The sequence below is a fragment of the Rhipicephalus sanguineus genome, chromosome 1 (assembly GCF_013339695.2).
Source record: "Rhipicephalus sanguineus isolate Rsan-2018 chromosome 1, BIME_Rsan_1.4, whole genome shotgun sequence".
NCBI lineage: Eukaryota > Metazoa > Arthropoda > Arachnida > Ixodida > Ixodidae > Rhipicephalus > Rhipicephalus sanguineus.
This window is the reverse complement of record NC_051176.1, coordinates 182007517-182021841: the sequence shown is the minus strand read 5'-3', so window position 1 is coordinate 182021841 and position 14325 is coordinate 182007517. Positions and strand designations below refer to the sequence as shown.

General features: G+C 43.2%; 1 protein-coding gene across 1 annotated transcript; it reads left to right on the top strand.

Moving 5' to 3' along the window:
• Window positions 1-6064: 6064 nt before the first annotated feature.
• On the top strand, window positions 6065-7755 carry LOC119380652 (acanthoscurrin-1-like). The gene is made up of 2 exons (XM_037648997.1): window positions 6065-6076; window positions 7348-7755. The coding sequence occupies exons 1-2, from the start codon at window positions 6065-6067 to the stop codon at window positions 7753-7755; spliced, it is 420 nt and encodes a 139-aa protein (XP_037504925.1).
• The last annotated feature ends 6570 nt before the right edge of the window (window positions 7756-14325 follow it).

Below are 14325 nucleotides of genomic sequence, written 5' to 3'. Positions count from 1 at the left end.
ATATTCGACGAATATTCGAAACTTTCGAATATTCGCACACCCCTAGTAATATCACATGCACAGCACGTAAGTGTTCAAAAGAACTACAACAGCAACAGAAGCAAGACGAACGAACATCATGCTACCCGTATACCTTGGATAATTCCCGTTCAAGGAGGGTGCCGAGCGAACGCGCCAAGCTGTAGGCAAGGCCGAACACATAGTGCGCAAGAAGGTGTCAGGTGTCAGGTGTCGGTAAGGTCAAGACCTAACAGTTCTTACCGAAGAAGCCAGGAAAGTAAATTAATTTTGCGATACCACTTGGTGCCCAACAGCTCTGCTGGCCAGTCATGACAGCAGAGGTGACTGTGAACTGTTGTTTTTTTGCTTGCTGTAGGCATCTACGTTCCGGGCTCTACAACTAACACGAACCTGCAAAAACTATACCTAATGCAAAAGAAGTTACATTAGGAACATTTTTCACTTATCGTATGGTGCTCATACGAGTAAATTGTTTCAGCAGGCTCGAATAATACCCGTCCATGACCTCTACGCTTTTAAATTAGCATCGGCGTTCTGGCGCCAAGCGAAAGAAAATCCTCATTTTTTGCACTACCACTCCAAATATTCCTCACTGAGGCCCTCCTTGGTGCTCCCTCAAGTTAAGGTAGCTATAGGGCTACCTTCGGGCTTCCTTACCTTGCTACTTGCACTGAAAGGGCGCCTCTCTGCAGTACTTTGTCAGCGACAGTGTGTCCGATTTCTTATTTTCGATCGATGTCTTGCACTTCTGCACAAGCTCGCTGTAATTGTATCCTCGTCGTTGTTGGAAAATTGCTTGGCAGGCGTGTTTTTGAGCGTGCGGCCGAACGGCTGTCAACATTTTTCGTTAAGATTGCGCAGCGCGAAGAGGACAAGGCATTTTACAGGAATAGAGAAAAAAAGAACAGACTCAAGGAATACGACACGGTAGGCCCCCACATCGCACACCGTTCGTGCTGCCGTCTTCCAGGAATGGCAGTTCTTGTTTGGATTAGGCTAACAATGGCATTCTTCACATGCCATGCGGGCTGCTTCCACAATGAGACAGGTGCGGTCGTCCGGGTAAGAGAAAATCACATTGGTCTCAGCGAACACAGGGGTGCAGCCGCATGCGCTGCAATGTATGCCCAGAAAACCCTCCTTTCCATTTCTGCGAATTATCTCAGCCACTGAGATTAGTAATCCGTCGTGATACAGGCGAGTGACCTGTGCCTGAAAGCTGGCGCCTACTGTGTGGCAGCATAACTATTTTAATGCGTTGTAGAAGCAAGCCCGAACAATAAACCTTTTGACAAGCTTACTGTGCGGAGTTGAGCTTGTACGAGCCTAGTTTATATGTCCAGCAAACATGATCACGGGTGAAATCGAGCCTAGTCAAGGAACCCGACAGAATCCTAGAAGGGAATACCACGTGTTATGACGACGGGCGACATTATTCAAATATTCCGACCATTTGTGACAACTCAGAATGCAACTCCGAGGCGCCACACTGTAAGAATACTAAGAAATAGTGCACATATATATGAATACTATCAGGACTTGGGTTCCTGGGAACCGCTGCTGTAAGATTTTCTCGTTTTGCAAAAAAAAAAAAACAGGTCAATACACGAAGGCGCGATGTACGACCCGATAGACGCGCCCTTGTTTCGAATGTAAACACAATAATTTACTTGGACACAAGTACATTCGAGTCAAATTTGCACCAAAGTGAGGAGATTTCACAAGCTTAGCTCTGCTGGGTTATGAAAATCAATTTCACCCACGTCTTCAATTCTTTAAACGACCTTTATTACTCGCTCCTACATAACAGGCCGTTGAAATGCATCAATGAACGCAATGAGCTCCAAGGTTGCTCGACCATCCTGTTTTTGTCTTCTGCAACAGGCGAAAGTTAAGTAAATGGAAAAGGCTGTGCACCCATATCGCGAAAAAGCAGTGTACACATTCATGATTATGCACAAAAAATGTTCCTTAATTCTTGCTTGAAAACGGACGTTTAGTCAGTATTTCCCACAAAAGCAGTGTACACGTTATTATTCATCATTATGCCTAAAAAATATTCCTTATTCTTGCTTAAAAACGGACGTTTAGTCCGTATTTCACACGTACTCTCGATCCCAGACTTGTGAAACACGCGCCTTATCTTACTGAGGCGGCCCTTAGGAAAGGAAGGTTGAAGGAAGCTTTCAGAATACGCTGGCTCCCTCAAGGAGCTCCTTAAGATAAGGAGGCATGAACATAGGTCGGCAAACTCACTCATGAGTCGACTCACTCAGACTCACTCAGACTCATATCGAGACGTGAGTCTGAGTCCGAGTGAGTTCGGTTGGGAAAAGTTTTGGTGAGTCTGAGTCCGAGTGATTCCGGTTGAGGAAAATTTTGGTGAGTCGGAGTCCGAGTGAGCCCTAAGGGCAAAATATACTGCATGAGTGAGTCTGAGTGAGCTCCAACTTTTGTTGCCGACCTATGGTCCTATCTACTCAACTTTAGCATTACTATCAGCCCTATGTCAGCTCACGTTTATACTCCCGTATACTCCCGCATACTTAAACCCGCTACCGTTCATACATCAGCTCAATATTTATTGATCAGAGGCGTGAGTTGAGGAGGGAGAGGGGGGGGAGGTGCCTTGACCTCCCCCCGCAAACTTTTTCACGGGAAGTTACTGATAAAAATATCTCGCGTGAGTCATGACTTTCAATAAAAAGGTCCTTATTGAACTGCAAACTCCGATAACTCGTATATGAAGGTACGAGATCAAAAGGTACTAAGTAGCGCACCGATTATGCGAGATATTGGCGTTAAAGAGCATTGACATTATGGTAGAAAAAGGATAATTAAATGCTAACAGACTCATGAGTCGACTCACTCAGACTCACTAAGACTCAGATCGAGCCGTGAGTCTGAGTCTGAGTGAGTTCGAGTGAATAAAATTTTGGTGAGTCTGAGTCCGAGTGAGTCCGGTTGAGAAAAATTATAGTGGGTCTGAGTCCGAGTGAGTCCGGATGAGGAAAAGTTTGGTGAGTCTGAGTCCGAGTGAGCCCTGAGGGTAAGATATGTTTCGTGAGTGAGTCTGAGTGAGCTCCACATTTTTTGCCGACCTATGGGCATGAAGGGCTCCTCACGTAAGGTAAGGAAATGGTCTGAGGTAAGGAGCGTTTCAATGCACGAAATAAATGTGGAAAATAATAAAAAAAAACCCGAAACAAACTACTCCAAAGATAAATTATCCTACATAGTTCCTACTCAACAAATATGTAAAAGCTGGCATAAATTTCCTGCACCGTGCACGGGCCCAATTGCGCGAAATACATTTGTGAAGTTTTTTATCGCTTTGAGCAATTGCATGGACAATTGTTATTAGCATTATTATTTTATGAAGCTATGCTTGGTTTGCTTTGTTGCATGCTATTCGAGCTCGTGCTGTTGACTGTTGCCACTGCTGTTTTGTGCAAAGGTAGCTGTGGGCCCTTGTCAAGCTGCCTCTTTGGAGAGCAGCTTTTACCTACAGCTGTCCATGAATATATCGATGCAAAATAAACGTTATTATTATTATTATTATTATTATTATTATTATTATATTATTATTATTATTATTATTATTATTATTATTATTATTATTATTATTATTATAAAATGTGCTCTTGTTTTTTTTTACGGTTCGATAAAAAGCTCACACGTTTCATAGTTGCTCCCTCTCGAGCCTCGGGACTCTGAAAGAATCAAAGAAGCTATAGCGCCTGAGCAAGGCATTGAAGGTATGAGTGAGCATCTTGGATCGACAGGATGTACGTTATGTTTCCATACATTTAGCTGACGGAGTCTCTTGTCTCCATCATTTCTCGAATGAGAGAAACTGAACGTGACATAATCCTGTGTAAATTAGGTGTGTGTGCGTTTATTGTGGGAGCTAAATGGCACACCATTGACGAAAAAATATATATATATAGATAGCTGTAAAAATTCCGCAAAATTTCAACCTTTATGGAATATATGGCACAGTGATGCAGTGATTTTCATGCATGTTGATATGCTAGGGTACACTTCATCCTTCGTTGTGTAACCTTTAAAAATTTCGTTCATTTTTGATAGAAATAAATAAATAAATACCCTGCACAGTAATTGTTTTACGGCACAGTAGCAGTAAGATGACCGACAGCAACGTGCGCTTGACGACTCGACAAATACACATAAAGATACCGCTTAGAGAGCATTGGATGTTATGTTAATGCATTTAAAAATTAAATTCTGCATGAAATTTTCTGTTTCAGGTTCCTATAAGCAAGGCACTCTTGTGCTTTTTGAGGACGACGGGCTTGTTGAACGCCTCTGACTTGTGATGCAGTCCGGCGCGCTTCAGTGAATTCCCTGCTTTTTTTTACCTTCCCTTCTCTCTCTGATCTTTCTATTCCCCTTCCCCAATACCCCAGTGTAGGGTAGCCATCCGGAAGCTATTCTGGTTAACCCCCCTGCCTTCCGCCTTTCCGTTTTTTCCCTTCTTTCATCCTTGCAGCAGCTTCAGAAAAATGTCATCGAATGGATCGACTTTGGCAGTTTGCGGAATAAATATGGCCCATATTTATCACAAAAGGAACTAAGTCGATTTTGGTATTCAGAGGTAAGACCTGTTAGATTCTCAATTCTTTCAACTACAGAAAATTATAACGTGACTTCATTTTAAATAGAAAAAAATATAATGATTGCCTCAAGCAAACCAGTAAGTGAGGATGTTAGTGTTAAAATATTCATCCAATTTAAGATATTGTGCAGCTAGATGTATCTTGCAGTCGTACTTGTTAACACACCTTGAGGTGAATATTAATGGTAACATGACAGTCGGGTTTGAGGTCTGGCGACCACTTCACCCGCTAGGAGCTCAATCAGAGTAAGTGCTAGCGCCAGGTCTTTAAGTTGCCTGCACGCTTGTCATACTTGTGCCTTTTAGAACCTGGCTAATACATAAATTTTGCTGTGCGAGAAAAGTAGGCGATAGTGATCAAAAGATAGCACATCTGCCCTTCTTTACACGGAAACAAGGTGGTCCAGAGACGATACTAAAGGTGACATACTGCTTGCCGAATTCTTCCTCTCTTCGCGGAAAGTGTGTGGGAGAGATGGTCTCGGCCACGACGGTATTTCGACGCTTTTTTTTTATTGGAGGAAAATGGCTATCGCTAGAGGAATGGTCTCCCAGCACAGTGGGGCTTAAGACGCGCACAAAAAGATCGGTATTGATTCTGCGCTTCGATTTACACCCACCAGCTCCCACCCCGCGCATCCTGGGAATTATGTGAAGTGCTTGAACAATTAAGCCGATCTATATAAAGCCAATATCTCCATCACAAAGCACTCATAAAAATTGTGAGGATGTATTCCAGCCTTTATAGAAGGCGCCTCATAAATTCTAACGGAGTGAAACGATAGTTATCTGGCTATCAGTGGAGTGTAAATAGTAATTTGATTAATATCGTTCCGCATCAGAAAAGTGTTCAAACGACCCACGAAAAAAAAAAAAAAGGGTTTTCCATGCGGACATTCACAGGAGCACGACCGCGTATTTACATTGATGCTTTCCGATTATTCAGCAGTTGAGAAACAGAATATCCTTGTGGTCTTTGCGTTGCCTTGTTCGCAGGGGAGGGCCAAGTGTCCAGAAACGATGAACTGATTTCGTTTTGCGGAGTGCACGTATCGTCGGATTCCATTTACTTGCCTGCGGCTTGTACCACTGGCGCGAAAGTCGGAGTATGCCTTGAATCCGTCACATCTTTCCCCTCACCACGGGCTCGTTCTCAAATTGCGCAAGTTTTTTTTTATATACGGTAAGCGCCGTGGTGTGAAATATCTCAAATGCGACTTAGAATATCACTTCCGGGACACTTTGCGGATCGAGCTGGCTGATATTGAATGTGAACGCGCCGCTCATGCAGAATGCACAATTGGGGTGCCCGCTACGTGATATGAGACCATGGTGTTTCCCCTATATAAGATGCCAGGTGTCTTTCGAATGGCAGTAGCTCGCCCCCAATCGTTCCACTAAGCCATGAGGACTCTGGTGAGTACAGTGTGAGCGGATCCTTCCCGCCTTGTTCTCAAACCGTTTTATTTGAGCATCAACACGCGGAGGACTCTATTCCGGGAAATAGAGAGTCCAAGCTGATGCAGAGTCTACTCAACATTTAGCTCATAACGCATACTTTTCCAAAAGAGAACACTTTAACACTGTTGCATTGTACCTTCGCGCAGCATTCATGGATATATTTCCTTTAAGGTTGAAAACCTAAGCTGCGTATGGTTTCAGCAGCACTGCTGTAGTCCTCCAGCAATGCTGCAGGATACCCGCCCATATCAACACGTTGTGCGCCATCTTTAGACCGAAAGTAATAGTGTGTGCTGACATGAGTGACCGAACACAATATAGGACAAACGGCTCAGGATAAAACAAGTGCGCATAGCTAATGCATTGGCTTTGGCCAGCGGTTTTATAATGATTTGTCGTTATGCAGGTATGCATAAGAAGTACTTTGCTAAACGCAAAAGCACACGAATTCCAATATTTTATTGCTACTATACTATAATTGTACACGCTGCGATATAACCATATTATTAATAATTGCTTTGCGGTAATGTAGCTCTTGTAAAGGCGAAATATGATAGATTTGAAAAGACTAATCTTTTATGATGAAAACAGTCTTGCCCCCTTTATATTTAGCGTATGCAAGATTGTTTACTGCCCCAAAACAATAAATTAAAAAATAGACAAGAAATGTTAGAGTGCTCAATGCTTTTTTCTGTTTGTGCTCGTGGACATTCTTTTGTGGTCTAGTTGTTATGGCTCGACTGCTGACCCGAAGGTCGCGGGATCAAACCCCGGCCGCGGCGGCCGCATTTTCGATGGATAATAATAAATGCTGGGGTTTAACGCCCCAAAACTACGACCTGATTATGTGAGACGGCGTAGTGGAGGACTCCGCAAATTTTGACCCCCTGGAGTTCTTTAACGTGCACCTTAATTTAAGCACAGGGGCCTCAAGCATTTACGCTTCCATCGAAAATGCGGCCTCCGGGACCGGGATTCGATCCCGCGACCTGTCCGTCCATTTTCGATGGGGGCAAAAATGCTTGATGCCCGTGTACGTAGATTTAGGTGCACATTAAAGAACCCCGAATGGTGGAAATTTCCGGCGGCCTCCACTACGGCGTCCCTGATAATCATATCGTGGTTTTGTGACGTTAAACCACAACAGTGATCACTTTGTGCTCGTGAAGTGTTCTGTGCTTCAGGCATAGTGGTGGTTGCCTAACTGGAAGGCGCTTTATATCCAGGTGGTCGCCGTCGTTATTCTTGGCCTGGTGGCCACCACATGGGCCGGTAACGTGGCCTTGGGAGGTGGACTTGGTGGCCTAGGCAGCGGTGGTGTGCTCCTCGGTGCAGCCCCGGCAGTCGGACTGGGGGGTGTCGGCATAGGCAGCTCTGTTGCTCTGCTGCATGGCGGACCGGCTTTCACTAAGGCTGTGGCCGGACCCTCTTTCTTGGTCAGGACGGTACACCACGTCAGTAAGGTTCACGGCGGAGGCGCCGTTGTAGCTCACAGCGGCCTCGGAGGCGGCTATGGAGTCGGTCTCGGAGGCCTCGGCTACGGCGGCCTCGGCTACGGCGGCCTCGGCTACGGAGGCCTCGGCTACGGAGGCTACGGAGGCCACGGAGGATACGTCCTTAAGTTTAAGGGCTGATGAGAAAAGTTCAGTCAATGTCTGCCTTTTGGTAGACCTGGTAAGCTCCATATTATTTATATTCCGAATAAATGAGACAACAACACAGTGCGTCGAGAGTCCCATTTTCAAGAATGCTTTCAGTTTCGAGACATTTGGAAGTTAGCGCCTGCTAAAAACGAACTATCAAGAGCATTACGGTAGAACGTAAACTGAAAAGATGAACTAAATAAACCCTACAATTTTTCACTATAGCAACATGCCGCAATAGCTTTATTATATATATAGAATCACGCTTTATTAGAGGGCATCTCTGACGTGTACGCGCTTACAGGCTTCCATGCCGAAATATCTTGTTCCTTCTGCATTTCAGGTGTTGTCCGACGTACAACCAACGGGCAGCTCCTACCTCAGTCACCGATTCTTAATGCCAAGAACTCACCTCGGCAGTTCTCACGCAGCTTCAGCAACGTGTACAAAACATCATCAATAAAGCCATGCCAGACTGCCAAAATGTAACTGATGTGTGTCTTGCTCAGCCATAACGTACCTCTATCATTAATAAAACATGAACTTTATGACAACATGCATGTTTTTAACAACATTGCTGTAGCTGGGTATAGAGCCAAGACATAGCGCCTTGATGTAACATATTTTCTTACAGGTGCTCTTTTCCGGTAGACTTTTTCTCTGCCTATTGCCTATATAGATTTTAGTACTACCTTTCTAACATGAATAAGATCTACATTTTCTAGTTTTATCGTATTTTTAAATTTAATATCTAATTACAAAGCATTTTATCCACGTTGTAATGTTCGATGCCCCGTTTACACTTCTATTACTTTCCACTCCCCTTCCCTTTCCCCTGGCTTAGGGCAGCCAACCGGAATGCTGTCTGGTTAACCTCCCTCCCCTTCTCCATTCTGGAAACAAATAGCGCGAAAAAACGTGGGACTAGTAGAAGAAAGCAACAGGACAAGCGCATACTAACAACTGAACCTTTATTAAAAAACGAATGTATTTATACCAAGCGAACCCGCACCTCCCCCCCCCCCCCCCACACACACACACACACGTTCCCCACGCACAAAACCTAAACCTCGGATGTGCGCATCCAAATACCCTATCTCAACTTTAGTCAAAGCAACAGAAGGTTTAGCCACACAGTTATCACCGCCTTTCCCAATAAAGAAAGCTTCCATAAGCTCACGTGCCGTCTGGTCACGATGGCGTTGAAAGGGCAGCCGTGTCTAACCTGTCCCTGCACTGCCGTGACTGTGGTTGCAGGCCGATCTTGACTGATGCAAAAGTGCTCGCACGCCATCGTGACCAGACGGCACGTTAGCTTATGGAAGCTTTCTTCTTTGGGAAAGGCGGAGATAATTGTGTGGCTAAACCTTCTCTTGCTTCGAATAAAGTTGAGATAGGGTATCTGGATGCGCACATCTAAGGTTTGGGTTTTGTGAGTGGTGAACGTGTGGGTTTGCTTGGTATAAATACATTCGTTTTTTAATAAAGGTCCAATTGTTAGTATGCGCTTGTCCTGTTGCTTTCTTCTACTAGTCCCACGTTTTTTCGCCCTATTTGTTTCCAGAATGAATTACCAACTCGCTCAACAGTCTACCCTTCTCCATTTTGTATTCCTTCCTTCCTTCGAATTCCTAAATATGCAAGAAGTCTGAATTATTGTTTTGACGCTACTAAAATCAACTCAAACTTATTCGAAAGATCTGCATCTGTATTCAGAGAACCCTGTTACGTTTGAATTTTTCGTAACAGAAAATTTCAGCCAATACTTATGCAGGATATATCATTGCCGGAGGTGACCAGGAAACGGAAAAGTGAGCATATGTAAGAAAAGGTTCGTGAATCCAGTCCCTTGAAATTACCTCAAGTGTAATTTACGAATGCATCTGTACACAACAGCCCCGGCGCCTGTGCGGCTTTCATCTACCTTTAGATTAAACTCCAATGCATATAAACCGTCATATTTCACAACCAGCATCATCAACTGCACATGTGGCAGCCATCGATGCTGCTGTGTATTACATGCACGAGGTGCATGTACTATCATGCATCCTTATGGATTATTTAGTTGACTAACGAGAATTATGTGAAGCGTCAGGTCTTCCGGCGAAATTCGTTCTCGTGCAGTGTCATTCCTGGCCCAGTGATCACCGGAAGGGAAGGGGTTGATTGAATCGCTTCCACTCATGCTCATAACGAATGTGCGTGCCCAGCGATTTTGTTTAGCCTTGACAACATTTGCCTGGCCAAAGCTGAGGTTTGATCTTCTTGGTGTGACATAGTGGCGATACAAAACGCTGAATGGAAAACGACGACAGAGGAGAACACAACACGAGCGTTATAGCGCTCGTGTTGTGTTCTCCTCTCTGTTGTTTTTTATTCATGCGCTTCGTTTCGTCCGCATTTGCTTGTTAATTCGGCATTAACTTCTGAAGCAGTACCCAGACCAGCATGTTGCAAATGAATATCGCGAATGCAAATTGCAAATGAATAATTGCTTAATTGTGTTTGAGCACGATTATTAAAGTTTATTTTACACTGACACGAACGCGTGGACAATCCGTCGTGTGCGTCTTGCGATTCTTACGAGGCACGTGGGCCCTTTATATACTAGTGTCGTCCACCTCTTGAACAGCGCGCTTGCTAGTATAAGAACATAGTCCACTTAGTCTGCGGATTACGACCCATGATGATGGCCTGCTTTGGGGCAATTGTATAGCTCGTGACGCGAGCATGTTCATCGAGTCCAGTCGGCTTTCCCCCAAGAAACACACTTGACTTCCCGTCTGTTGAAATCTGTGTGTATTTTTCCTTTTTTCTGTGTGCGTGTTTTTTGTTCCTATTGGCGCATATTATTTTTAAAATTTATAAGTACTACAATTCCTGGTTGGGATTTTGATAGGGTGGGAAGAGTGACAATACATGGTCTGGTTCAACGAAATTTGTAGAACAAATAGCAGGCGCGACCGGGTCGCATGATTCGCGCGACCGAGAACAGAAAGTGGCCTAACAACAAAGGAAATGCAGTTATACACCTGTACACACGCGTACATACGCATATATATATATATATATATATATATATATATATATATATATATATATATATATATATATATATATATATATATATATATAATATATATATATTGCAATCCTCACAAAATTATGTTCATATGAAAACAAAATACCGAATGTAGGTAGGTGAAATAACAATAACAAAATAACAAAGAACTTACACACATAGGCGGTTCCAAAATAAATGTGTACTCTTACTAAATACACATGTATTCATATACACAAATATAGATGAAAAACAGGTTCTTGAGCACAAACTAGAAGTAAAAGTTACCGACGAAGGCTGCAACATTTGCTCTTTTGTTAATAAATTCCAATCAATACCCGTTCTTGGAAAAAAAAAGAATACTTAAATAAATTATTTCGCATTTGATACGGTGTTAATGTTCTATCATGCCGTTGTCTTGTGCTATACCTGGAGGTGAATGGAGTAACGGAATATGCTCCGACCTTAACATGCCTCATTAATATTTGATAAAGAAACTTCAAACGTGAATGATAGTTTCTCGTGTATAGAGGTTGCAGGCGAGCTCTGGTTAACAGAGATGTTACTGATGTGCGGTCATAGCGATTATACAAGGGGTATTTAAATGAAAAGGTACGAAACGGCACTGTGGGTATAAATGAAGACTTTAGTCAAAGCATACACTATGTGCTTGATCACAACAACACCATTCATGAACTAGCCGAAGGATTCCTTGTTCCCAGAATTCCTGTGGCCGTGACGATACCCAGTCCTTCACAGCGTCCTTGAGTCCGTCGTCCTAGTTGAAGTTCTTCCCTTTCAGGCGCTTTTTCAGGGGACCAAACACGTGGAAATCCCAGGCGATGAATGATGGTCGGTCTAACACTTTCCGCTGTCAGAAATCGTATAAAGCTCCGCAACTCCTGAATCGCCGAATTTTGCAATGTGAACGCCATCCTGTCTTCACATGCACTATACCGCGTCAGTTGGACGGCACTCTTTATAAGAGGCTGCTCTCTACTGCGCATGCGGGCGGCCCCGCATGCTCCCATCCACGGCAGAGACTTCAATAGCATCCTTAGATGTCTCCCTACATTCTCCCATAGCGACATAGGCATCTATATGTAAACGGTCATGTTGTTACGATGTTTCGTACCCTTTCATTTGAACACCCCTTGTATATAAAGCCAACTGCTTTTTTCTGAGTCATTTCCAGTTTATGAATATTCGTTTTAGTATATGGGTCCCAGATAACAGTAGCGCGGTCTAACCTGGCCAGAATAACAGATTTATACGCAAGGAGACGAACTGTGGGGGTGGATAGCTTCAGTGCCCTGCGAAGAAAAAATAGTTTACGTTGTGTGTGAGCTATGACTTGGTTGACGCGTTTATTCCACCGGAGATCACTTGTTATTAGAAGCCCCAACTATTTGTACTCGGTTACCTCGGTAAGTAATTTTCATTGATACTGTTTTTTCAAGGTTGAGACACATCTGCCAAATTTCACACCATGACACAACCTTCTCAAAAGCTTGATTTAGGAGCAGCTGATCAATGGGATTTTTAACGTCGTGGTACAGAATGCTGTCGTCGGCGTAAAGCTTGATTTTTAGCGGGATACCATCAACTATATCATTTATAAAAATAAGGAAAGAAAGTGGTCCGAGTACCGAACCCTGTGGGAGATCAGATGACGCTCAAACTCTACCCGAGCAATGCTGGTTAAAAGAAACAACTTGCTGACAACCAGTAATGTATGATGAAATCCAGGATATTAGCTCAGGGTTTTCATGTACTGAGTTTAATATATAAAGCAGTTTATTATGAGAAACCGTCTCGAAGGCTTTGCGAAAATCTAAAAAAATAGCGTCAGTTTGATCACCGTTATTAATAGATACCGCAAAATCGTGTAAAGTTTCTACTAAATGAGTTTGTGTTGAAAAGTCCCTGCGAAACCCATGTTGTCCTTTGGTGAAGAAATCTTGTTCCTCGAGAAATTCTGAAATGTGTTTATTGTTCATTGCTTCACTTAATCTCTGTGGCCTGTACGTTGCATTTCGATACGTTTAAAATGTAAAGCAAGTTTATTTAAATTATCAACTGATATCCTGATAAAGTAACTTCTAGGTGGAATGATAAATGATCATTTATTATGCCATCGAGACAAAATATGGCTTATTCAACGCTAGAAAGTGAAACTCAATAATAGGGAGCCTGCTCATATGTAATCGTTCTGTTTCCTCTTGATAGTAGCTGCATTTTGATGGCTATGGAAATAGAGAGAGTGTTCAAGCTAAATCTACATGCATGAAAAAAAAGTTCTTTGCAGAATTACGAGAAACACTGAAAGCCCGTCATTATTTATACCTGCGCGTATTAACGACTTTGTACAATCCGTTCATACGGGCATTTTTCATGTTTTGAGGCAGGTTAACCATCCGGTCCACAGACAAGCGCCTGGATGTTCATGTGCGGTGTCCCAGTGTAGTGCGTGATTCAGAGACCGCGAGGGACGTGACTCGTCTAAGGAGTGAATCGATTATTATTTCCTATATTGTAGTGATCCTGTTCCCAATTGGTGATTCTTCCTTGTTTTTTGCGCATTTTGAATGTTTCCTAAAAATGAAGTTTGCATGATTATGAACTACAGCATGATTCAATAGGTGCTAGTACTACTTTTCGCTATAGATCGCCTCAGGTACAAGCGAAGCGGCCGCGAATGCATCATGAGCGTGGCAATTAAGCCATGACATACATGACATGCATGTCATGGTTGTCATCTTACCAACTGTCATTCATGTTCTTCATACAGTCACATCATGAGCGTGGCATGTAAATCAGGTCGTACATGACTTGCATGTCATGATTTTCATGCTACCACGTCTCACTTACGTTCGTCACACTGTCGTGTCGCGTAACACCAATTTTGGTGTAAATCGCGCAAGAGAAATGGACGCGAATGCACCATGAGCGTGGCATGTAAATCATGACATACATGTCATGGATGTCATGGTTTTCATGCTACCACCTGTTATTCATGTTCTTCATAAAGTCACATCGCACAGTACCAATTTTGGTGTATATCGATCTAGAGAAACGGTCGCGAGTGCGCCATGATCATGGCATGTAAATCATGTCGTACATGACATGCATATCATGATTTTCATGTTACCACGTGTCAGTTATGTTCGTCATACAGAAATGTCTCGTCATACCAGTTTTCGTATGTATCCCTTCATTTAAACGGCCGCGAGCGCCCCGAGATCATGTCACGTAAATCATGCTGCACATGACATGCGCGTCATGATTTGCATGTTAGGACCTGTCATTATGTTCGTCATGAACTCTTGTCACGCCGTACGAATTTTGGTATATATGAAATTAACAGAACGGCCGCAAGAGCCGGAAGGCCGTGGAATGTAAATCATGCTGTTCATGACAAGCGTGTCATGATTTTCATGATATGACTTGTCATTTATGTTCGTAATAAGGTCACGTTATGACACACCAATTTTGGTATA